Source organism: Euleptes europaea, chromosome 3 (genome assembly GCF_029931775.1).
Source record: "Euleptes europaea isolate rEulEur1 chromosome 3, rEulEur1.hap1, whole genome shotgun sequence".
NCBI lineage: Eukaryota > Metazoa > Chordata > Lepidosauria > Squamata > Sphaerodactylidae > Euleptes > Euleptes europaea.
This window is the reverse complement of record NC_079314.1, coordinates 99,184,698-99,208,041: the sequence shown is the minus strand read 5'-3', so window position 1 is coordinate 99,208,041 and position 23,344 is coordinate 99,184,698. Positions and strand designations below refer to the sequence as shown.

At 47.2% G+C, this 23,344-nt stretch overlaps 1 protein-coding gene across 2 annotated transcripts in view; it reads right to left on the bottom strand.

The window, feature by feature from the left end:
- HIPK2 (homeodomain interacting protein kinase 2) overlaps positions 1 to 19,324 on the bottom strand; it is a 174,947-nt gene extending 155,623 nt beyond the window's left edge. For both annotated transcript variants that reach the window (XM_056847106.1, XM_056847107.1), the window contains exon 1: positions 19,136 to 19,324. In XM_056847106.1, the coding sequence (XP_056703084.1) occupies positions 19,136 to 19,154 (19 nt within the window). In that variant the 5' untranslated portion in view covers positions 19,155 to 19,324. The remainder of the gene's footprint in view (positions 1 to 19,135) is intronic.
- Between the last annotated feature and the right edge of the window lie 4,020 nt (positions 19,325 to 23,344).

Genomic DNA, 23,344 nt, shown 5'->3' with positions numbered 1-23,344 from the left:
CCTCCCCTCCCCAAACCCCACCCTCCTCTGGCTCCGCCCCAAAAATCTCCCACCAGAGGCAAAGAGGGACCTGGCAACCTTAGCCAAGACCCACTGCACCTCTCTTGGCTACAAATTAGTTCTATCATCTCTGGCACTCTAGCGGACAAGCTTTCGGCCATAGCTAAGGTGCTCACCAAGTCTGGTGCCTCCTTGAATGAGTCTCACAAGAGGAGCTAAGTCTTGGCAGAACCCTCAAGGCACTCTTGGCAGAACGCCCAAGGCTTGACTGTCTATCTCCCTCCACTAGGGACAGGGTTGGGGGCAGGGGACACCCCCCCCCAGTGTGGGCCCAGGGCACCTGCCCCTTTTGCCCACTGGTTACGATTGCCCGTGGCTTGACTTTGGTTTGGGCTTTCTACTTGTGCCTTCTGGTAAAATGGACAAGCTTTCGGCCATAGCTAAGGAGCTCACCAAGTCTGGTGCCTCCTTGAATGAGTCTCACAAGAGGAGCTAAGTCTTGGCAGAACCCTTAAGGCCTGAGCCCAAACAAGCCAAAAACCCAAGAGAATACACTAAGCCTAAACATTTTACCAGAAGGCACAAGCAGAAAGCCCAAGCCAAAGTCAAGCCACGGGCAATCGTAACCAGTGGACAAAAGGGGCAAGTGCCCTGGCCGCACACTGGGGGGGGGTGTCCCCTGCCCCCAACCCTGTCCCTAGTGGAGGGAGATAGACAGTCAAGCCATGGGCGATCGTAACCATTGGGCAACATGGGCTGGTGCCCTGGCCCCACACTTGGGGGGGGGGTCCCCTGCCCCTAGTGGAGGGAGACAGATGGTTTGGTGGCAGCAGATACTCACATGTGCCCCCCCCCCCCATCTGAAGCTCCAGCTGCTAGTTTGGGGCAGCAGCTACTTCTGCCTGCCCCGTCTGAGGCTCAGCCAACCGGCTTCTGGCCTTTGATCCTATTAGTGACAGCCAAACCATGGCATCTCCTCCTTTGTATTTCAATGTTAATTAAAAAAAAAACTATATCAGGCTCATCTTTTAAAGAACGTTTATGAAGGATTTGAACGCTGTCTTTTTGACTTGTTTCCCCCCACACACACCGCCCGCCGTCCTTTTACTTACATTCTGTTTTAGAGCAAAAATACAGATGTATGCAACCCCAAACATATCAAAGTGTTTGTCACCCTATCAGGGAAACAAACATATTCCAGGCAGTTTACGGCCCAAAGGACAATAAGAAATAAAAAAACAAGAAAACCGCACATAAATGAAATCTAAAGGAGCAACGACCCAAAAGAACAGCCAGCAATGACCGAACACACAACAAAAACAACACTAACCTGCAGTGAAAATAATTTAAAAAAAACATCAGGGTCAGAAGAAAACCCTAACATCAGCAGCCCAGAGAAAGCTAAGAAACAACCCTGTCTGAAGGAGTATTACAGTAAGTAACTGCAATAAACCTCTATGGGCCTCTGAAAGATTTGCCTGTGGTTCCCCCCCACACACACACACACCTATATATACAAGCCAATATAACTGTACCCTCAGCAAAACTGGTCTTGTCTTCATATGCTCCCTCTCTGGTTTATTGCCATTGAGATTTCTCTTCTCTTTGTGTTCATTTTTAGCCCTGAATAAAATGTTGCTGTGTTTTCCGGAGCAGGAAGGAGTTATTAGATTATTTTCTGTGTCTGAGCATACAATAAATGACTCTCATTTTTCTTACATCTACCCTTTTGCTGCCTTCCCTGCACTGATTCCACCTTATAAGATAACATCAGGAAAGCCCTGCTGGATCAGTCCAACGACCCCAGCAGCTCATTTCCCACTAGGGTTGCCAACCTCCAGGTACTAGCTGGAGATCTCCCGCTATTACAACTGATCTCCAGCCGATAGAGATCTGTTCACCTGGAGGAAACGGCCACTTTGCCAATTGGACTTTATGGCATTGAAGTCCCTCCCCTCCCCAAACCCCGCCCTTCTCAGGCTCCAGCCCCAAAACCTCCTGCTGGTGGCCAAGAGGGACCTGGCAACCCTGTTTCCCATATTGGCACCCAAGGCCCATTGGCAGAACACGAAAGCAGCAGCCTGCCTTGCCAGATGAGAGGAGCTTTCCTAAGGGTGCAGAACTGGGCCCGTAAATACATGAGTCAGTACAGCTTCCCCCATCTTTGCTCTTCAAGAAAGTCAGACATCTACCTCTCCAGCCAGTGCTGATATTCTGGAAGGTCTGGCCTCAGCCCACCGTCTAAGCATCTGAAGAGCTGTCTGCCCTCCCTTTCGGCGGCGTCTAAAGTACAGTATGTACAATGTTAAAAAGCATAGCTTGTAAAGTACACTTTAAAAACAGTCTCTCATCTGTTTGTAAAGTTGAAAAACTGCTCTAGACAAAAGGAGGAGAGTACTTCATAAGGTCACAGATTCACAGCCAGCGTTCCCTTCCACCCAGCCAGAAGTGTTTGTCTGAGTTCAGTTCTCAAGGGAGGATTGTTCAACATGAGCTCTTTTCAGACATTACAATCGTGCATACAAGTCTACCAACCACATGTAGATCTTCCTGATATGCATGGCCGCCGTGCTGCTTGAATAAGGGGCAACCATTTTGATTCTCTTTAACCTTTCCTCCCATTCTTGTGTTCATATGTTCTGTTTAATTGGGTTTTTCCTATATGTATATGTATTTTAATCTTTTTAAAACTTTTTTTTATTGTCTGCAGCCTTGGGGACCCTAAGTTGGATGGAAAGGTGGCTGATCGATCGATCGATCAACGCTTTTATCTATCTATCGATCAATCGATCGATCGATAGATAGAAGGGTTGTCGACTCTGGGCTTGGAAATTCCTGGAGATTTAGGAATGGAGCCTGGGGAAGATGTGGTTTGAAAAGAGAGAAGAGGAAGGAAGGAAGGAAGGAAGGAAGGAAGGAAGGAAGGAAGGAAGGAAGGAAGGAAGGAAGGAAGGAAGGAAGGAAGGAAGGAAGGAAGGAAGGAGAAGGAGAAGAAGAAGAAGAAGAGTTGGTTTTTATATGCCGACTTTCTCTACCACTTCAGGGAGAATCAAACCGATTTACAGTCACCTTCCCTTCCCCTCCCCACAACAGACACCCTGTGAGGTGAGTGAGGCTGAGAGAGCAGGACCGGCCCAAAGTCACCCAGCTGGCTTTGTGTGTAGGAGTGGGGAATCAAACCCGGTTCTCCAGATCAGACTCCGCCGCTCCAAACCACCACTCTTAACCACTACACCACGCTGGAGGAGTCTAATGCCATAGAGTTCATCCTCCAAAGTTGCCATTTTCTCCAGAGGAACTGATCTCTGTCATCTGGAGGTCAGTTCTAATTCTGGGAGGTCTCCAGGCCCCAGCTTGAGGCTGGCAATCCTAAATACCATGCACATACAGCTCTGGTAAACATGAACTGACTTTTTCAGGGTTTGTGTTCATGTGTACAAGGTCTGAATGCGCATGGCAAAAAATGGGCATTGCCCCTGTTCACATAGTATGGTGAACGTACATAGCGGGAATGTACATTTCGGGTACTGCACACTCCCAATATGCACAGTTGACAGGTTTCCGGTACACACAACTGCAATGTCTAAAAAAAAGGCTACGGTAAACAAACTGTCCAGAGCTGAGCAGTTCTGTCTGTGTATAGACTTTCTTTACAACAAAAACATCCCATATTTTCAGGCACTGCTCTTTAATGGTTGGATCTTCTCCTTGACTCTTTTCAGTACTTGGTTTCTTTTGTTTCATTGTAGTTGTGAATGATGATATTCTTTTCCTTCTTCAGCTTTTGCTGCTATTGTTTTGCAGATTGTATGGGTTTTCCCCAAGGTTTTTAAAATATTATTAATTGCCATTGTGTTATTAAAGGGTTTTAAGATAAAGATAACATCTTGGAGTTTCAAGCGGCTGACACTATTTTTGAGAACTATATTGCAGTCATCGTATCCCTGCCAAGTAGTTTAATGCTTGTTTCAGTATATGAACGATTACCATTAATTTTATATTTATCTGCCCCACAATACAGGGTGTCTTTAAAAAACCCACATATGATAAAAATGTAAGCATACAGATTTACATCAACCCTTTATTAGATGTGGCTATTGGCAAAACCCAGCCAGACTGGTTGATGCTCACATGTGAGCCACAACGTTCAGAAAACTGACTGCAGGAAATTTCCACAGTCAATGACTCTTTCCAGAGACTCCCTCACTCTTACTGGGACACACACAACTTGAGAATCAATTCGTATTGACCCAGTAAGAGTGAGGGAGTCTCTGGAGGAGTGACCTTGGGCTAGTCACACACTCTCAGCGCCACCAACCTCACATAAGGAGAAATAAATTGTGGAGCAATGTGGGGAGAGCCCCCAAAGGTTTCATAAAAGCACTACTTTCTTAGGATCACCCCAAACAGCACAAGCTTATAAGTTCCACACAATGCTTCAAGAAGAAGAAGAGTTGATTTTTATATGCTGACTTTCTCTACCACTTAAGGAAGATTCAAACCGGCCTACAATCACCTTCTCTTCCCTTCCCTTCTCAACAGACACCCTGTGAGGTTGGTGGCGCTGAGAGTGTGTGACTAGCCCAAGGTCACCCAGATGGCTTCATGTGAAGGAGCGGGAAACAAATCCAGTTCCCCAGATTAGCCTCCGTTGCTCATGTGAAGGAGTGGGGAATCAAACCCGGTTCTTGAGATCAGAGTCCACCGCTCCAAACCACTGCTCTTAACCAACTATACCACACTGGCGCTTCATCAGGCTGGATGCTAAGGGGGAGTGAGAGAGATTGTTGAGCATGACGGGGAGCCCAGGTCTGCATGTGGAGGCAAAGCAGGGGAGGTGTTATTATACTTAATTAGAGTAGGCTGCACTATATACAAAAAAAGATCTAGTTGTGTTTAAAAGCAACTAAAACTAAGATACAATGGTAATTTTTCTCCCTTTGAAAACAGAAACACCAGCTCTGCAGTGCTGATGAGGACACTTAAAGTCTCATTATGTTCAACTGGGCATACTTCAACATAAGTGTATATTATACACAACTGGACTGAATCCTAAGGCTCTTTCCATTTGCAGTTCCACTCACACTAGTTTCCCCTTGATTCCCCCAAATGCCCTTTCAGATCCCCTGAAGGGACCACGATTGTTCACGAGGGTCCGCTTACCCTCCCAAGAATAGGATTTCATTGATCACAGCATGCTGAATGGGGAACAGAGTTCCATTATGTGATACAAAATGTTTAGGGTCTACTCCTACCAGGGCTGCCAGGTCCCTCCTGGCTACTGGTAGGGGGTGGGGGGTAGGGTTGCCAGCTGCAGGTTGGGAAACTCCTGGAGGTTTGGGGATGGAGTCTGGGGAGGACAGGGACCTCAGTGGGGTACAATGCCATAGAGTCCACCCTTCAAATCATCCATGTTCTCCAGGGGAAATGATCTCTGTAGTCTGGAGATGAGGTTGTAATTCCAGGGGGTCCCCAGCTCGCACCTGGAGGCTGGTATCCCAGACTCCTACATTTCCATGTTTGCACAGCAGTACATCAGAAACAATCAGGTTATTCCACTCATCTGACTGCCTCCTTCCTTCATTATCTGTTGTTTACATGCTCTCAGTATCCTAAAATTTCAGAAGGTTGGATTGCTAGACTCCTAAATATAATTCTGAATCTTTTCAATTAGAATTGTGCGTGTGTGTGTGTACAAAGTAATACTTAGAAAGGAGTTACCTATAATCTAGGCAGGAACTGCCCCCTTCACCTTACTACAAAATGAATGCTTGGTTATTAAAGTTTGGAAAGAGGAAGTGACTTCCTGCTGTTGTCTGTGCAGAAAGATTTTGATGGAAAAGATACGCTTTCCCCAAAGCACCTTCATGTTCTGCCTCTTTGACTTACAGGCTTGTAAACACGGAAAGCCAGTCGGTCAATGCAGCAACTATCACATAATCTCTAGTAAAGTACTTATTTACAAAGCAACAGAAACAGCCTCCATACCTGTTTCCCCAGCAGCTATCTGAATACCTCCAGAGGAATAGTTGTGTTGCATTACAAACAAACCAGAGTCCTGTGGCTCCAACACAAAGCAACAACACCCTCCCCGCCCCACCCCGCAACAGGTTTGTACTCTAGCATACGTTTTCATGGACTAGTGCCCACTTCATCAGATACATGAGCTGGGTCCTCAGCGGGAAGAGATCTATACAGCAGGTTAAGAAGAACAAATCTAGACAGCATGGTCAATGAACAATGAAACACAGGAAACACAAAGTGAGACTTAATTATGTGAATTTTACATAGGGTTACCAACTCTGATTTGGGAAACTCCTAAAGATTTGCCGGTAGTGTCTAGGGAGTGGGGGGAGTTCAGTGGGAATGTGATGCCACTCTATGACTTCCATTTCTCCTAGACTTTATGGAGGTGGACTCTGTCATGAACCATGGCACAGAGTCTGCCCTCCAAAGCCACCATTTCCTCCAGAGGGACTGACCTCTAAAGGTCCAATGTAATTCTGCGAGAACATCACTCACCTGGAAATTGGTAACCTTACCTGTAGATGTAACCCAAAAAAAGTACGCAGACCATTTATGAAAGCAGTAACCAGCAATTTTCTTTGCTTAGCTGATTAACACCTGTTGTGGCCAAGGAATCCGAGCTCCTTGTTAAAACCTTGGCGGGGGGGAGTGAATACCTGTTTCAACATCAGTGGACTCTCTCTGCAGTTACAGGAACTGGCATGGTGTAGTGGCTTGAATGTGAGGATAACATGGAGGGTGGGACAATGTTGTAAGCATCCCTGTTACGCCTGGCATGTTTCTGCCTCCCGATTTTGCCTTCTTTTTGCTCGGTGGCCAAGTCAGCATCGACCTGGCCTGACTGAGTTGCTACCAAAAGACTTTCCTCACAACAGGCTTCGTTGCTCTACGTCTGGAAAACATGCTGAGCAGGATTCCTCCCTACTTACGGAGAAATTGCGAGCTGTGGTCTAATCAGCAGAAAACAAAATACCTGTTAGCTAGCAAAAACCAGGAGCTCGCTCCAGTTGTGGTTACTTTTGCTTTCCATTTGTGGCTTCGTATTATTATGTTTCTCCTGTTGTAGATTGTAATCTGGACACCTGTTGATGAGTGCTGTTTCTGAATACAGGCTGGATTACTGGTATGTTGTTTTATCGGAGGCATTGTCTGTGTATATATAGGATGGCTTTGATGCTTCTGTTTGCAATCAGGCTGGTTTAATTCCCTGCTCTCTTGTTATATTGATTTTGGTCGTTGCTGTTATTTTAAGTTTGGCTCTCTTTCTTTCTTTCTTCCTTTCTTCCTTTCTTTTCGTTGTTTATTACTGGCCGAAACAGGTAACTTCTAACTGAGCAGAACTGCTATCACATCTCCTAGAGGAAGATTCTGCCTGTTTCTCATTTGAGATGCTGGTTTCTTTAATGTACTAATACATCCCCTTAAGATCCAATTCGGGTAAAATACTGAAGTACATTATTCAGAAGTATATACAGTTTTGAAAAATTTTGAGACAAAATGTTTAAAAAGAAGTTGATTTGTTTTCTGTGATATAGAAAGAAGTTTGAGAATGTTCTGAGGAAGTTAACCTCAATGAAACAAGTGAAACCTAGGAGCTTGTTAACACAGAATTAACCTGCTACATGAAGAAGGAAACTTGCTGCACATATTAGACGAAGGAGTGTTGTGTAAAAGAAAGAAAAAGCAATATAGCCTCCATTTATTTTGTATTTAATCTGGATTACAAAGTGTTAATTTGTAAGACTGTATTACAAATGTAATATGTACCTTTGTTACTATTGATTTTTATATACACAAATACATGAACACATTGTAAGTCCTGAATATAATTTCATACCATAAATTGGGTACCAGCTGATAAATTGTTTAATGAATATAGGGGCAGTGGAATGGATAGAGGAAGTTAATCCAAGAACATCACCAGAAGCACAGAGAAGAGAGTGCATGAAACAGAGGTTCGACAGGAGAAGCCAAGCTGTGGTTTGGCTATTTCATGGGAACCAAGCCAGTCCTCACAACTAAGACCACCCAGTTAAGAGGTAGGTACTTCAATCCAGATCTTTCAGCTGTTTCTAGGTATTGGGCTACACTCACTTGTTGTTTCTGACCACGGACTTGAGTTTGTCCTTATACGCATATCTGGTCTAGATCTTGGCCTCGAAACCTCAAATATCTCGGCCTCGAAACCCGAACGCTTCTCCTGGACAGGTTAAAGCCCGAGGCTCACGCAGCATTATTATAAGAAGCGCCACACGTCGATCCCACTGTGCCTTGAGAGTGGGCTAACTCCTCTTCCACATTCCAACGATGTCAGAGACGCTGTGTACAATTTACAGAAATTACAGATATTAATTCCACAAGCCACCCACGTACAAAACTACCACCGACTGCAGCTAAAAATATACTGCAAATTGCTATTAAAGTTGTCAAGGAGAAGCAGTAAGCAAAGCAAAGGGTGGGGGGAGAAATGAAAGCAGTGCGTGATGATCTGTCTCTAATATTGCCAACAATGATTAAAGCGCACGAACATCTCTGACACACCCACAGGGCCTCCAATCGAAGAGGCGCCGCTTGGTTTGATCATCCAGCAAAGTACAGCTGATACTCGCCCTGAGATAAAAGCCTATCATAAACCCGAAAGGCAACTCAAAGCGCAATCCTACGGCAAGTCGCACCCTACCAAGCCCATTGAAGTCAGGGGACTTAGGAGGGTGTAACTTTATTGAAGACTGCAGCGTTACGAAGCATTAGTTTATTGGCTTAGACTCAAGTAACTCTGAACAGAAACGTCTCTGCTCATACAGGATCATAAGCAGCGTTCCCGGATTTGCTTCTTCAAATTTCCCTCCATCTGGAATTTGCTATTCTGAAACGAAATTCTCCTCCAGGAAAGTCTCCTCCCGGGACAACTTTCATGTGCTAGAAACACAAAATGGGCACAAAATAGAATGATGAAGCCGGTCTGCTTGCTTTAGTAATAAAAACAGTCTCCCCAAGTGACATGGGCTTCAATCAAATCTCACTTTTAACCAATACTGTGCACAAACCAAGTCTGTTGTAGGACTTGTATACACACCTCACACTTTCCCATCTCCTGAGACTCTCAGCTACAAACTAACCCTGCGAGGTAGGTCAGGCCAAGAGTGAGAGCCAAATGATACGCTCATTACCTTTTTTCATGTGTTTCCAAGGTTTATCATGTGTTCCCAGGGTTGCCAGTTCTGGGTTGGGAAATACCTGGAGGTTTGGGGGAAGTTGGGGGAGGGAAGGGACCTCAGCAGGGTATAATTCCATACAGTCCACCTTCCAAAGCAGCCATTTTCTCCAGGGGAACTGATCTCTGTTGTCTGGAGACCAGGTGTAATTCTGGGAGATCTCCAGCCACCACCTGGAGGTTGGTAACCTTATGCGTTCTCCACAGCCACACAACAGCTGTGGGGAAGGGGGGGAGAAAGGCTCCCGCCTCCCCCCCCCCAGCGGTTTTTCACACAAAAATTGTGCTAGGGAGTTATGTTGCTACTCCATGTGGAATATCTGTGCACATGGAGCAGCAAACATGGCTAAATAATTCTCCCTCAGCAAGGTTTTTGTGCGAGAAAACTGCTTGCAAGGAGGCAGCAGCCCTTCTCTCCCCTCTCCCCCCACAGCTGCGGTGTGGTTTTGGGGAACTGATGAAAACACTTGAAAATGCACGAGAAAAGGTCACGTTAGGCTTTGAGTGACTGATCCAAGGTTAGCCGGCGAGATTTATGGCTGTGGGAGGATTTGAACACAGGGCTCCCTAGCCTTGCCTTGACACTTTTAACCACCATACCACACTGGCCATCTACTTTCACTGTCTGTTGTTAACCACCAAATTTCCCTGTGTTTAAAGACGACTGGCCCTCTGTCCAATGAAAATGTTCCCAATCTATATGAACAGTGACGGCATAGTACATATAGCTAGCAAGTGATCTATGTTTTAAGTCATCCATCCCTCGCAGGCTGTATTCGTTGGGGCATTCTGTTCTGGTTGATGTACGTCAAAACAGCTTCACCGAAATCTGGCTTATTGGTTTTTAGAGGGCTGCTGTAAAACCATATTGGATTTTGCCCCATCGTTGCTTATCAGGCCAAATATGTGTCCAACCGTTGATTAAGAATAAGGTATCTAAAAACGAATGACTAAACTGAGGCTATCGTATTTTGGTCACATTATGAGAAGAAAAGAGTCACTGGAAAAGACAACCATGCTAGAAAAAGCTGAAGGCAGCAGGAAAAGAGGAAGACCCAACAAGAGATGGATGGACTCAATAAAGGAAGCCACAGCCCTCAGTTTGCAAGATCTGAGCAAGGCTGACAAAGATATGACATTTTGGAGGACTTTCATTCATAGGGTCGCCATGAGTCGGAAGCGACTTGATGGCACTTAACACACACACACACACCCCTAAAAACTAAACTATGACTTGTGAGCTTTGACTTGCCAGAGTTTTGGCCGAATCCTAGAATTGCTGCTCCAGTTTTTTGCCAGAAGTGATATCATTTGTTGGCATGATGCCGGCATCCACCCTCCCACACACACCCTTTCCCCCCTGCTGGCCTGTGAAGCATCTCCCACTATAGCAGGAGTCCTGGCTTTCCTACTTCTTGATTTGTTTTGCTGTGTCTGTCTGATACCTTTCCATTGATCTCACCTAGCAAAAAGACTTCCTGTTATGGCTAGCTGCACAGGGCGGCAAGGTTGGGCATTTGCCAGGCTTCCAATTCCATTGAAGGGCCCATCAGCCCCATCAACAAGGTACAATTCTAATTTTGAGTGGGGCACTCCAAAAAGTTAGAGGTAGCTGAGAAAATTCACAATTTGCACCCACTTTCTCTGGCCTACTGTGGTTGCCTGGCCTGAGATCCACTCATCCTGGAAATGGCACCACTTCCAGCTCACAGATAACACTCTTAGTCAGTGGGGAACACCAGCCCTCTGTATAGGGTTGCCAACCTCCAGGTAGTAGCTGGAGATCTCCTGCTATTACAACTGATCTCCAGACAACAGAGATCAGTCCACACCTGGGGAGTGGACATGTTCATGGAGGATAGGAGCTATCCATGGCTAGTAGTCAAAATAAATACTAGCCATAATGCATACCTGTTCTCTCCAGGATCAGAGGAGCATGCCTATTATCTTAGGTGCTGTGGAACACAGGCAGGATGGTGCTGCTGCAGTCGTCTTGTTTGGGGGCTTCCTAGAGGCACCTGGTTGGTCACTGTGTGAACAGACTGCTGGACTTGATGGACCTTGGTCTGATCCAGCATGGCTTTTCTTATGTTCTTAGTAATTAAGAGTGAAATTACTGCTTATGGTCAACAATTCAGTCCTCTGCCAGTGCAAGGCTTTTTTGCATGGCCAAACCGGAGCGATGGGGACATAATACAGCAGTAGGGTTGCCACTTGCCAGGCCTCCCGCCGATTGTCTCCGTTGCTGGAGTGGTATTGGGAGAAAAATAAAATCAAGTGCCACCCTCTGCACTGATACATTCCTTCCAGGTACAACCCGGAAGTGACAATGGGTAGCTCTAGAAACCACCAGAAACTCTATGGCAGGGGCTCTGGCCCACTGCGCATAAATGGAACATTGCTGGGGGAAGGGAAGTATCTCCCATATGGCAATTGCTGATCATCATGTTATTAACATGTCCAATAAACAGCATTGGCATCTTACTGTAGGAATACTGGTTCTACAGGAGTTCTGTGACACAGCAGAGAATGGTACTGATCCAACACATCGGTGATCTAGAAGTAGCTGATACTTTGAGAAGCTAAAATTGAGAACATGGGATGGGAAATGTTTTGTTACAGAAAATGAACTCAGCCCCAGCCAGCCTTCTAATAATTAGAATATCGCATCCTAATGAGCATATTCCTGCCGGCTCGCTGGACTCCAACACCAGTTGACAAAATATTGAGGAGGAAATGGAGAAGACTCAAAGCATGCCGTCCTTCATCTTAAGAAATGCCCATCCTTTTTGTTGTTATTAAATTACTTAGTGAGTTATAGAAATTAGCATTTTTAAAAATATTTTTATATTTTATAGTAACAAATAAGTTTGAAACTGTCATAGCACTTCTTCAGAAGTCAGGTGAAGGGTCACAAAAGGTGATGGGTGGTGGGAAAAGGGGTATTTTAATAGATTTAATAATGATACTTTTAATTGTATTAGTGAATATATATGGATACTCCTGGTTTTTCTTATTGTTACTTTGGTCATTATATATTTTTTTGTTGTTGTAACAATTGCAATTTTTTTTATGTTATTAAAAAATTAATAAAAAATTATTTTAAAAAATGCCCATCCTGTTATAACAATGGGTCAGAATTTTTCACATTGGTTTTCAGATGTCACTTTAGGCATTTAAACAACACTTCAGTCATTCATCCCAGTTTGGGGAATAAGACTTTTGCGCTCTGACATCATGTGCGTTGCTTTGGATCATATACTAAACACGGAAACTGGTATATGGCGCTCTGAGGATTTCAACTGTCATTTCAAATTAGTACATCTCTCTCCTGCATGGTTACAAAGATGCTTGGGGAGATTAGGACATCAGTTCTCAAACCCTTTCCAGTGGGAACCACTTCTGAATTTGCTCTGCCTTTTCAGGCCCACCATGGCAAAGCTACAGGCTGCTAGTGCTACAGGCCTAGCGACCGTGGGTCTAGGGCTGCCAACCTCCAGGTGGGGCCTGGAGATCTTTGAGAACTACATCTGATCTCCAGACTACAGAGGTCACTCTCCATAGAGAAAGTAACTGCTTTGGAAGGTGGACTCTATGGCATTATAGCCCACGGAGGTCCCTCTCCTCCCCAAACCCCGCCCTCAACAGGCTTCATCCCCAAATCTCCAGGAATTTCTCATCCTGGAGTTTGCAACCCTATCACCTCCTGCACCACTTGAGGCTAGGAGTGAGCCAAGCCTATGGGCAGGACAGCGGGTGTAGGTCACAGCAAGGGAGGACGAGAAAATTAGGCAGTTCCACTCTCTTTTCTTTCCTGCCCTCCAGTGTTTCCTATCTTAGATCAGGAGCTTAAGCCTTGTGACCCGTCTGCAAGAGAGCTGTGACTCACTTTTGGATAGTGACCCTTAGCTTGAGAACTACTGAGAGCGACTGCTTAAGGGGAATATATGGCAAATATCATCCCACAGGGAGTCATGTGGCAGAGTATTAAGGAATGCGGGAGGGGCTGTGGCTCAGTGGTAGAGCATCTGCTTGGCATGCAGAAGGTCCCAGGTTCCAGCCCCGGCATCTCCAGTTAAAGGGACCAGGCAGGTAGGTGATGTGAAAGACCCCTCCCTGAGACTCTGGAAAGCCGCTGCCTGTCTGAGTAGACAATACTGACTTTGATGGACCAAGGGTCTGGTTCAGTAGAAGGCAGCTTCATGTATTCAACAGGGGGACATTTCAGTGTCCTGTGGCATAGTGGTTAAAGATGCAAGCTATAAGCCCCGAGTTCAAATCTCATTTTAACCATGAACACAGGCCACGCTCTCTCTTCCCCCTTCTCCATAATATGGGGGACAATAACTCTAGCCTACCTCAGTGTTGCTGTAAAGGAAATGGAGACCATGCACATGAAGCATGTCAAGTGTTCAGGACTCTCCAAAACCTGAGGAGCAAAATAAATTCTATGCAATCCATGTACATTTTCCTGATTTTCTGAGCATGAAAAGAAAGGGCTTGTCAGTTAACAGTTATGCTTGGATATTGGCTGACTCAGTTCATATCGTGCTCATGGGACTCGGAAGAGATGCTGCTGACTGCGCAAGTGCAGAATGCAGGTAAAGAGTCCTGTCCAAAGTCAGTCAATTGCAAAAAGGGGATGGGCGAAAAACAATTCCAAGCTTTACTCAGGATGGTCAAAAGGATGACCCGGATGGCAACGATTCTGGGGGATACTAACTCTTTTCCGGGAAATGAGATTGTTTAGTTCTTGAACTGGACAAAAACTGCCAGAAGATGCAATGACCAAGCAGCTACTGCGCAGGCACAAAGCTGATCAACAGGGGACCGCGCTCATGACAAACTTCACCAGGGAACATCAAAGTGACCCAAGCAGGATCTCACCTCATATGTCATTGAGGGAGCTCGAACAAAGTACATTCTCTTGGCAAGGATGCTTGGTGAAGTTCTCAGTGCACCTGGCCACCAAATAGCCACAGTTAACAATGGAGCAGTGGTTTATAACCGCCCACACAATCCCTAGGCATTCATATGTTCAGGGAAATTCATCATCGCAGGGCTTTGTGTACAATCTCTACCAGTAGGGTTTCCCTCTGAATCCTTCTCCAAAGCAACGCTGTGTCCTGGGACCAAGTTTTAGGAATAAATAAATAATAAACATTTTAAATGAATAAAATACATATTATTTTTAATGACAATTAAACACATTTAAGACACAACAGGCAGCTCAATTCTGAGGCAGCAATAATTTACACTGATTGCTTCCAGGAGCCAATTCACACAGTTTTTTTTTAGTGTACACCTTTAACTGTATATGTAAAAAAACATGATCTGAACCCACTTGTATCACACTATAGGCAGCAAGAAGCCAGGACCAGCTACCGGTCGCTGTTGTGTGTACACTCGGTAGCAAACCCACGTTTGCTGCTATGCAATCTGTAAAAATGAAGTCAATCCTGAAAAGTGAGCCTCATATCCACCACGTGATTTCCTGAAAAGAATTTTTCATTGAGATGGACACGATATAGTGTTGTGGTTGGAGTGTCAGACTAAGACCTGGGATACTCAGGTTTGAACCCTTGCTCTGCCATGGAAGCTTGAGGAGGAAGAAGAAGAGTTGGTTTTTAGATGCCAACTTTCTCTACCTTTTAAGGAGAATCAAACCGGCGTGAATTGCCATTTCCTTGTCCTATCAGTCTTAAAAAGAGAGTCTGCCCATGGCATTAAATGTTGCAGTTCTTTACCCAGAGGACAGAAGGAATCCCACTGGGATCTGACTGACTCAGGGCCATGCCTCAGCAAGGTAACTGAGAAACTGCCAGCCTCCAGAAAGTAGGCATGCAACTTAAGGCTTCATTCCTAAGGGAAGGGCTCTGGTCCAAAGATGCTTTCTCCGCTGCTGGAGTCTGCTATTGCCAGTTGAAGGATCCCAGGTGGCGGAAAAGACCTCTCTTGCCTGACAGTCTGGAGAGCTGCTGCCAATCAGAGCAGACCATACTGAGCTAGCTGGGCCAATGGGCTAATGCACTGTAAACAGTGGTGGCGGATGACATCCTGTGGCATCCTTGGAAGGAAGGCAGTCTAGGAAAAAACCAGGGAGGAAATGATAGAGCAAGGCTAAGATGCATGGGCCCATATCCAGGGAAGGTTAGTCATGTTTAGGCCCTCTTGAAGCCAACAGAACAAATGAATGGTGCTATTCTGTGCAGAGTTACTCCAGTCTAAGCTCCTCTACATAAGACCGCGCTGTGGGTTAGTTACAATTGGCCTGCGTCAGCAAATTCTTACGTGACTTAAGTGCGACAAAGGGAGGGTTCACACATGACTTGTACTCCCCTTTGCTTTCTGCACTAGTGGTTGCTGTACACCTAGGCCTTGCTCACACATGCATGTTTATACCTCATCTAAGTCCACTGAAGTCAATGAAGTAAAGAAACTCTGTTTAGGATTGCACTGTAAAGGGATCATCGCACACCCAACTTTCTTATCCCCTATTGTTATCCCAGTTCTTTTCAATGGTGCAGTTTACACATTCTGTTGCCAGTCATCACACACAGGGAAACCGAGTGAGGCATGTGCATGTGTGAACCAGCCCTGAATGACTGTGTGCGAGCAAGTTTCCCTAAAAAGCATTCTGTTTGCGGCGAGTTTCCCTAAAAAGCATTCACATACACACCCAAAGCCATCCCTTGGCATTCCCTTCATCAAGAGGCCAGCAACATGCATACATGGGAAATGGGCCCATCTTCCTCTGGACCGGGCCCGTGGTCTGTGCATGGTTTTGTACGACAGAACAAGCGTGGATTCCCTTGCACTGAAAATGGGAAACTACAACGCCTGAGCTAAAATTAGCGAATAATTGCCGTCCCCATGGAAATAGGCCGGGTAGAAAGACCTGCGGTGCTCATAATCATAATGGTGCGAGGGCTTCTCCTCGCTAAGAATCCCCTTTCGTAAGCCGTCAGCTATTATAAAAAATCATTATCTAAAATACTTAGGGGTTTTATATATATATATACACACACACACATATACATACACACACACATATATATACACATACACACACACACATATACATACACACACACATATATATACACATATACACATACACACACACACACATATATATACATACATACACACACACACACACACACAAAGGTATTCCCAGCCCCTACCCAGCAGTGTTTATTAAAACTGCAAAGGCATTCCCTCCCACTTTCCTAGAATAGTTCCTTTTCCCAGAATAGACCCGGCTGCCGCTCCGTCGTCCAGCAGGGGGCGCTTGAGGGAGGCGTTTAAAGAGAAAGCGCCTTGAAACACGCCAGGGCTTTTCCAGCCGTCGCAGACCCTTTTGGACAAACACAGCTTTTAATAATATTAATATAACTCCTCTCTGGCAGCAACAGCGGGTCTTCTCTTCTGTGGGCCCTTTTCTCTTCCTGACCTGCAAGGTTTCTCCTTCCAAATTGAAAAGAAAAAAGAAAAAGAAAAAGAGGGGGAGCCCACCCTGGAAACACACACCTCGCCCTTTCCGCGAAAGCGCAGCAAGCGCGTCCACCCGGCCAGCCGCATTGGTTTTCTCCTGTCAAGAGCGCCAGGATTTCCCACGCCGCGCATTGACTCCAATCCACCCGGGATCTTGGCCGGCCTTTCAGCTGGGGAACTTTAGAGCGGGCGAGGACAACCCGGTTCGTGCCAAAACAGATCTCCTCGACGGAGCTGGCCTGTCTCGACGTTTGATCGCCCTCCTCCTCCTCCTCGCAGGGTGCGAAAGGAGCGCCGCCCGCACACACAACACCTTCGCCCCGGCATGGCCACGAAACCCCTTTCCCCCGCCTCGGCAACGCAGAAAGATCAGACGAGGCGGTTCGCGAATTACGAAACCAGCAGGATAATTCACAGTGGGTGGCCGTGTCGGTCTGTCTGCAGTAGTAGAAAAGGGCCAGAGTCCAGGAGCACCTTAAAGACTAACAAAAATATTTTCTGGCAGGGTAGGAGCTTTCGTGAGCCACAGCTCACTTCTTCAGATCTGAAGGTATCAGGTATCTGAAGAAGCGAGCTGTGGCTCACGAAAGCTCATACCCTACCAGAAAATATTCTTGTTAGTCTTTAAGGTGCTCCTGGACTCTGGCCCTTTTCTACTAAGAAACCAGCAGGGCCATTTATGCATGGGGGGGGGGGGGGTTCCGCCTTGGATCTGCCACTCTTGAGATGCACCTTTCTCCCATCCGGATGCTCAAAACCTGCAGAGTAAGCCCCCCCTGCAGAGTCCTGAGTATTGGGATGGGGGAAACGCGCATCCACGCAGCGGCAAATCCAAGGCAAAACCTCCCGCGCACAAATGGCCCAGGATAGCTCCCCCCCCCGTCCTTATTTCCTCCGGTGCAACTGATGTAGCGCTCTTTCAGCCGTGCCAAGCAACTCCGCACGGTTGCAACCCAACCCGGTTCATTGGTTGCTTGGCTATAGAAAGAAAGAAAGAAAGAAAGAAAGAAAGAAAGAAAGAAAGAAAGAAAGAAAGAAAGAAAGAAAGAAAGAAAGAAAGAAAGAAAGAAAGAAAGAAAGAGAGAAAGAAAGAAAGAGAGAAAGAAAGAGAGAAAGAAAGAAAGAGAGAGAGAGAAAGAAAGAAAGAAAGAAAGAAAGAAAGAAAGAAAGAAAGAAAGAAAGAAAGAAAGAAAGAAAGAAAGAAAGAAAGAAAGAAAGAAAGAAAGAAAGAAAGAAAGAGACGCCCGGCAACCCTCTCGCCCGAGTCCCGTCCAACTTGGCGCACTCCGCTGTCACTTCTTGGAGCCCGAAGCCGAAAGGACGAGCCGGCTTTGCCGTCGACAACTCCGCCCGTCGCGGCGACCCCCCGAAAGAGCCTCTGCCCCGAGGTGCCGGCGCACAGAAGGCAAGCGCTGGACTCTCCGACGAGACCATCGCAGGGCTCTCAGCAAAGCGCGGTGGGGCAAGCCCAAGGCCCTCTTCGTCATTCGTGGGAGGTCGTGCCTTGGGTTTGTCACTCTCTAGATGCCCCTTTCCCCCCTCTGAAGGCTCAAAACTCTGCCTGGCGGCTTATTGTTGAGTTTGGAGACTATGGATGGGGGGGGGGGGAGTGCATCTAAAGAGTGGCAAATCCAAGGCAAAACCTTCCATGAATAAATGGCCGCAGGCCATTTATTCATGGAAGGTTTTGCCTTGGATTTGCCACTCTTTAGATGCACTCCCCCCCCCCATCCATAGTCTCCAGACTCAACAATGTGTATATGCATGGGAGGGGGGTGCAAAGGAGGTTCCGCAAAAACCACCCCGGTCCGTGGCCTTGTTCTCACCGGAGCGAGCCGGGCTCCTCGGCGGCCTCCTGGAGATCTTTCTCCATGCCGTCGGAAAAGGGGGCGGGGAGCGGCCGGGGGGGGGGGGACTGGAGGAGAAGCCTCTTTCGGGAAGGGGGAAAAGGCAAGGGGCGACCCTCCGGGTTTCTCTCCGGCCGTTTCCGCCCCGGGGGTTGGGGTCGGGCTGGCCGTGGGTTTGCAGCTCCCCAGATCCACGCTTCCCCCACCCGGAGGGCCAAAACTCCGCATCGGGGGGCTCAGTCCCGGGAACCCGGGCGAGGGAAAAAAGACGGCGCGTCTCAAGAGTGGCCGCCCCAAGGCGAAACCTCCCGGGCGTCAATGGCCAGATCTGGGGGGGCACAAAGCGGCGCCGAGGAGCCGACCCCGATCCGCAACGCGTACACACACACCCCTTCTCCCGCAAGCAGCCATCCCCCGGTAACTCCTGTAGCAATGAAAGCCCGGGGGGGGGAGTGCTAGATCGAGGGTCATCCATCCTCCCCCCCCAATTTTTAATTCTGATGCTAGGCTGGAGATGGAAGCAGGAAGAGAAAGCGAAGAAGAGCCTTACCTTCGTACACGGGGCCCATCGGTGCAAGGACGTCTGTTATTCATGGCAACGAAAGAGAAATGAAGCAGGATTCAGGTCCCCCCCCCCTTTAAACTCAATAGAAATCTGCCATCTTGCGCCTGTGTCTCTCCGTGCAGCCCAAGCGGCCGGCAGCCTCCCGCATCACGGCTTCAGTTCATCGAGGGGGGGGGGGGGAGAGGGAAAAAAAAGACCCCCCCATAAAGCCCTCCATGAAGCACGAAGCGCCCCCCCCAGCCCCGAAGGGAGCCAGAAGCCGGAGGGGGGAGGAACGGGGGGGGGCCGCCGACGCGCAGTGGACAGGTCAAGCGGGGAGGGGGGGGGCGGCTGGAGGCTCCCCCCGGACTGGGGGTTTCGTGGGGGGGGCGGGGAGGGGGGGAAACTGGCGCGATCCCCCGGCGCTCTCAGCTCAACATGTCTGTCTGCCTCCGCGTCGGGGCTTTCTGCAAAAGTTGCATTGGGAGCCGGAGAGAGCCGGAGACACAGAGAGGGGCGGAGACAAGGGGGAGGGGAGGGGAGGGGAGGGGAGGGGAGGGGAGGGGAGGGAGGCTGGAGGGGGGGGAGAGCAGGGAGTTTGCAAATAATCGAACGCCGATGGCATGGATCGCCGTTTCCCAGGGGGGGGGGTGGGGGGGGGAGAGGCGAACCCGCTCGCCGCGATTGCGCGCCGTCTTGTTGGAGGGGATGTACTAAAGGGCTGACTTGTCATTCGTTTTAGTACCTCCCTCGTTGGAGGACACCTGTCAGGCAGCTGCAGTGGAAGGCAACGGGGTGGGTGGGAAAGAGTCAAGAGAAGTTGGCGGAGCAAATGCTGGGGGACCGCTGCGGTGGTCAAACTGGCCATTTACGCATGGGGGGTTTTGCCCTGGGGTTGCTCCTCTCTGGATGCACCTTTCCCCCCCTCCCCCTCCGACTTCTCCCAACTCTGCACGGGGGGCTGATTGTTGAGTTTGGAGAATTCGCACCGGAGAAATGTGCATCTAGAGAGCGGCAAATCCGAGGCGAAACCTCCCCTGCATGTGTGGGTGGGTGTGTTAAGTGCTGTCAAGTCGCCTCCGACTCAAGGCGACCCTATGAATGAAAGGCCTCCAAAATGGCCTGTCTTTGACAGCCTTGCAAATTGAAGGCTGTGGCTTCCTTGATTGAGTCCATCCATCTCTTGTTGGGTCTTCCTCTTTTCCTGCTGCCCTCCACTTTTCCTAGCATGACTGTCTTTTCCAGTGACTCTTGTCGTCTCATGGCGTGACCAAAATACGACAGGCATAAGTGGCTCCCATGCGTAAGTGGCTATTATTACTAGGTTGATCCATAGAGCCGGCGATTAGACGTAGCGAAACTGGTTTACTAGACTGGTGCGTACTGTATAGCAGGACTGGCTATGCGATAGATGCATTTTTAAGGACATTGATTATGATTTCCCCTAGCTGTGGAAATCATCTAAACCGTCGTTTTCCCAGGGAAAAAAAAAACCAAACAGGTACATGGTGGGTTGTTTTTTTTTTTTTTAATGTCTTCTGTTTCCTGTTTGCGATTTACAGTCTGGTTTCGCTGACAAGATTTTCTGGCTTGTTGCTTCTTCTTTTATACGCGCACACACACGTTTAAAAATCTGGATGTTGCTGTAAACAGTGTGTGTATTTATGGGATGCGCTGCGAGATAAACAAATACTGTTGCTTTCAGGATTCTCCCCCCCCCCTTCCTTGAAAAGAGTGTTTATGTATTGAGGATGACAGCCAGCGAGCCCCCTTCTGCGTTCCTTTTAAGCGGTCCATCCCTTTCGCTCAGTTTCTGTCCTGGTACTGCCAATTCTTTTCTCATAAGTTGTCTTCAGGACATTCCCCGAGGGATCTTGGAAAAACCTTTCTCTCACTTTTGCTTCCTAGAAGACTTTCCATCTCACAGAGCTCTTCTACCGCAGGATAACTCGTTTTTTCATAGCATACAAAAAAAAAAAACCCTGCCCTTAGATTGACCTCGATCAGGTTTCCCTTCCTGGGTTGATCTTGTAAATATAAAACCACTAAATCGGGGCTTGTCTGAGAACCTATATATATACACAACAGTTCCAAATGCACAACAGCATCCAGGGAATAGCACTGGGGGTATTTTTTTTTCCTTCGTTGGTTGTGTATAGCCTTCCAGATGAATAAGCCAACGTCAGTATAAATTCTATTTGATGTAGTCATGTTAATAGTTTTTTCTAGTGCTTAAAAGTGTTGAAAGCACAATCAGGTTGGTACCTATGTTAGTCTGTAGTGTGTATGTGTAAAGTGCCGTCAAGTCGCAGCTGACTTATGGCAACCCCTTATGGGGTTTTCAAGACAAGAGATTAACAGAGGTGGTTTGCCTGTACCTTCCTCTGCATACTGATCCTGGTATTCCTTGGTGGTCTCCCTTCCAAGTACTAACTCTGCTTAACTTCCGAGATCTGATGAGATCAGGCTATACCGTGCCTTCTGTAGTAGTAGGAGGGGCCATGGCTCAGTGGTATAGCATGCAGAAGGTCCCAGGTTCAATTATTTGGGGAATTTATATGGCACCTCTCCAGAGTCCAGCTCAAGATGGCTTACAAGTAAAAACAATATCATAAATTCATTGTGTGTTAAGTGCCGTCAAGTCACACCCAACTTATGGCAATCCCAGCAAGGGGCTTTCAAGGCAAGCAAGAAGCAGAGATGGTTTGCCATTGCCTTCCTCTGCAGAACCTTCCTTGGTGGACTCCCTTCCAAGTACTGACCCTGCTTAGCTTCCAAGAACTGATGAGATCAGGCTATGCCATGCCCCCCATTCCCTCATAAAATCATTAGGACATCATAAATTATCAATATTAAAATGGCATAAAGAGCTATTGAGCATCTCCCCAAAATCCAGAAAACAGTCCCCAGACCAGAAGCAGATCGTAACGCAGCTATCAAAATAAAACTCCCTTTGTAACTGATATACCATTTCTATAAGCCTCACAGCAACCATGTAAAGTAGGCCAGAATTATTACCCCATAGAGTGAGGGAAGATTTAAACTGGAGGTTTCTTGATTTATAACTTAGTTGCTTTGCCACTGAATAACATGATCCCTCACTATGCTGTTGGGCTAATAATCATCCGAAGCATTGGTGATGTCATTCTCTTGTATATGCTGTCCGCACAACCAAGTGGCACTGTGCTAAAAGGACTGGTTGTTTTTCCAATCTGGTGCTTGGAACAGTTGTGTCAATCCAACAGGTAAGATCAGACCAAAGGTCCATCCCAATGTTTTATGGTGACGGCATTCCACCTGAAGAAGCAGAGTTGGTTTTTATATGCCAGCTTCTTCTCCCTTTTAAGGAGAATCAAGCCAGCTTACAATTTCCTTCCTCTCCCCACAACAGACACCTTGTGAGGTATAGAGAGAAGTTTTTTGCAGTGGTGCAGCTTACACATTCTATTGCCAGTTATCACACACAGGGAAATCAAGTTAGACACGTGCATGTGTGAACCAGCCCTGAATGACTGTGTTTGAGCTAGTTTCCCTAAAACGCATTCTGTTTGCAGAGTCTCATCTCCCATTCACGCACACACAGAAGGCATCCCTTGGCATTCCATTCATCAAGTGGCCAGCAACATGCATGTATGGGAAATGGGCCTATCTTCTTGGTTTTGTACAACAGAACAAGCGTGGATTCCCTTGCACTGAAAATGGGAAACTACAACGCCTAAGCTAAACTTAGCTAATAACTGTCCCCATGGAAATAGGCCAATGGAAAGACCTGCAGTGCTCACAGCCACAATAGTTCTGAGAGAACTGTGACTAGCCCAAGGTTACCCAGCTGACTTTATGTATAGGAGTGGGGAATCAAACCCAGTTCTCCATATTAGAGTCCTCCGCTCATGTGGAGGAGTGGGGAATCAAACCTGCTTCTCCAGATAGAGTCCACCGCTCTTAACCACTACACCACGCTGGCTCTCTCACCTGTGATAACTTGCAGAAGCCACGATGCTCTGCAGGAGTGTTGTGCCCCTTCCTTTGTAGAGGAGGCATAGCGCTCTTCACTTACTGCCCACACCACAGGAGCACCCTTTCATTATGAAATGTACTCAACGTACACCACAGCAGTAATTATAACCAAGGCCACCAGCACACATCATGCACATAGAAACACTGTTTTCGGGTGCAAATTCAGTACCCTCAGACAAAGCTTTAACAGCAAGGGCA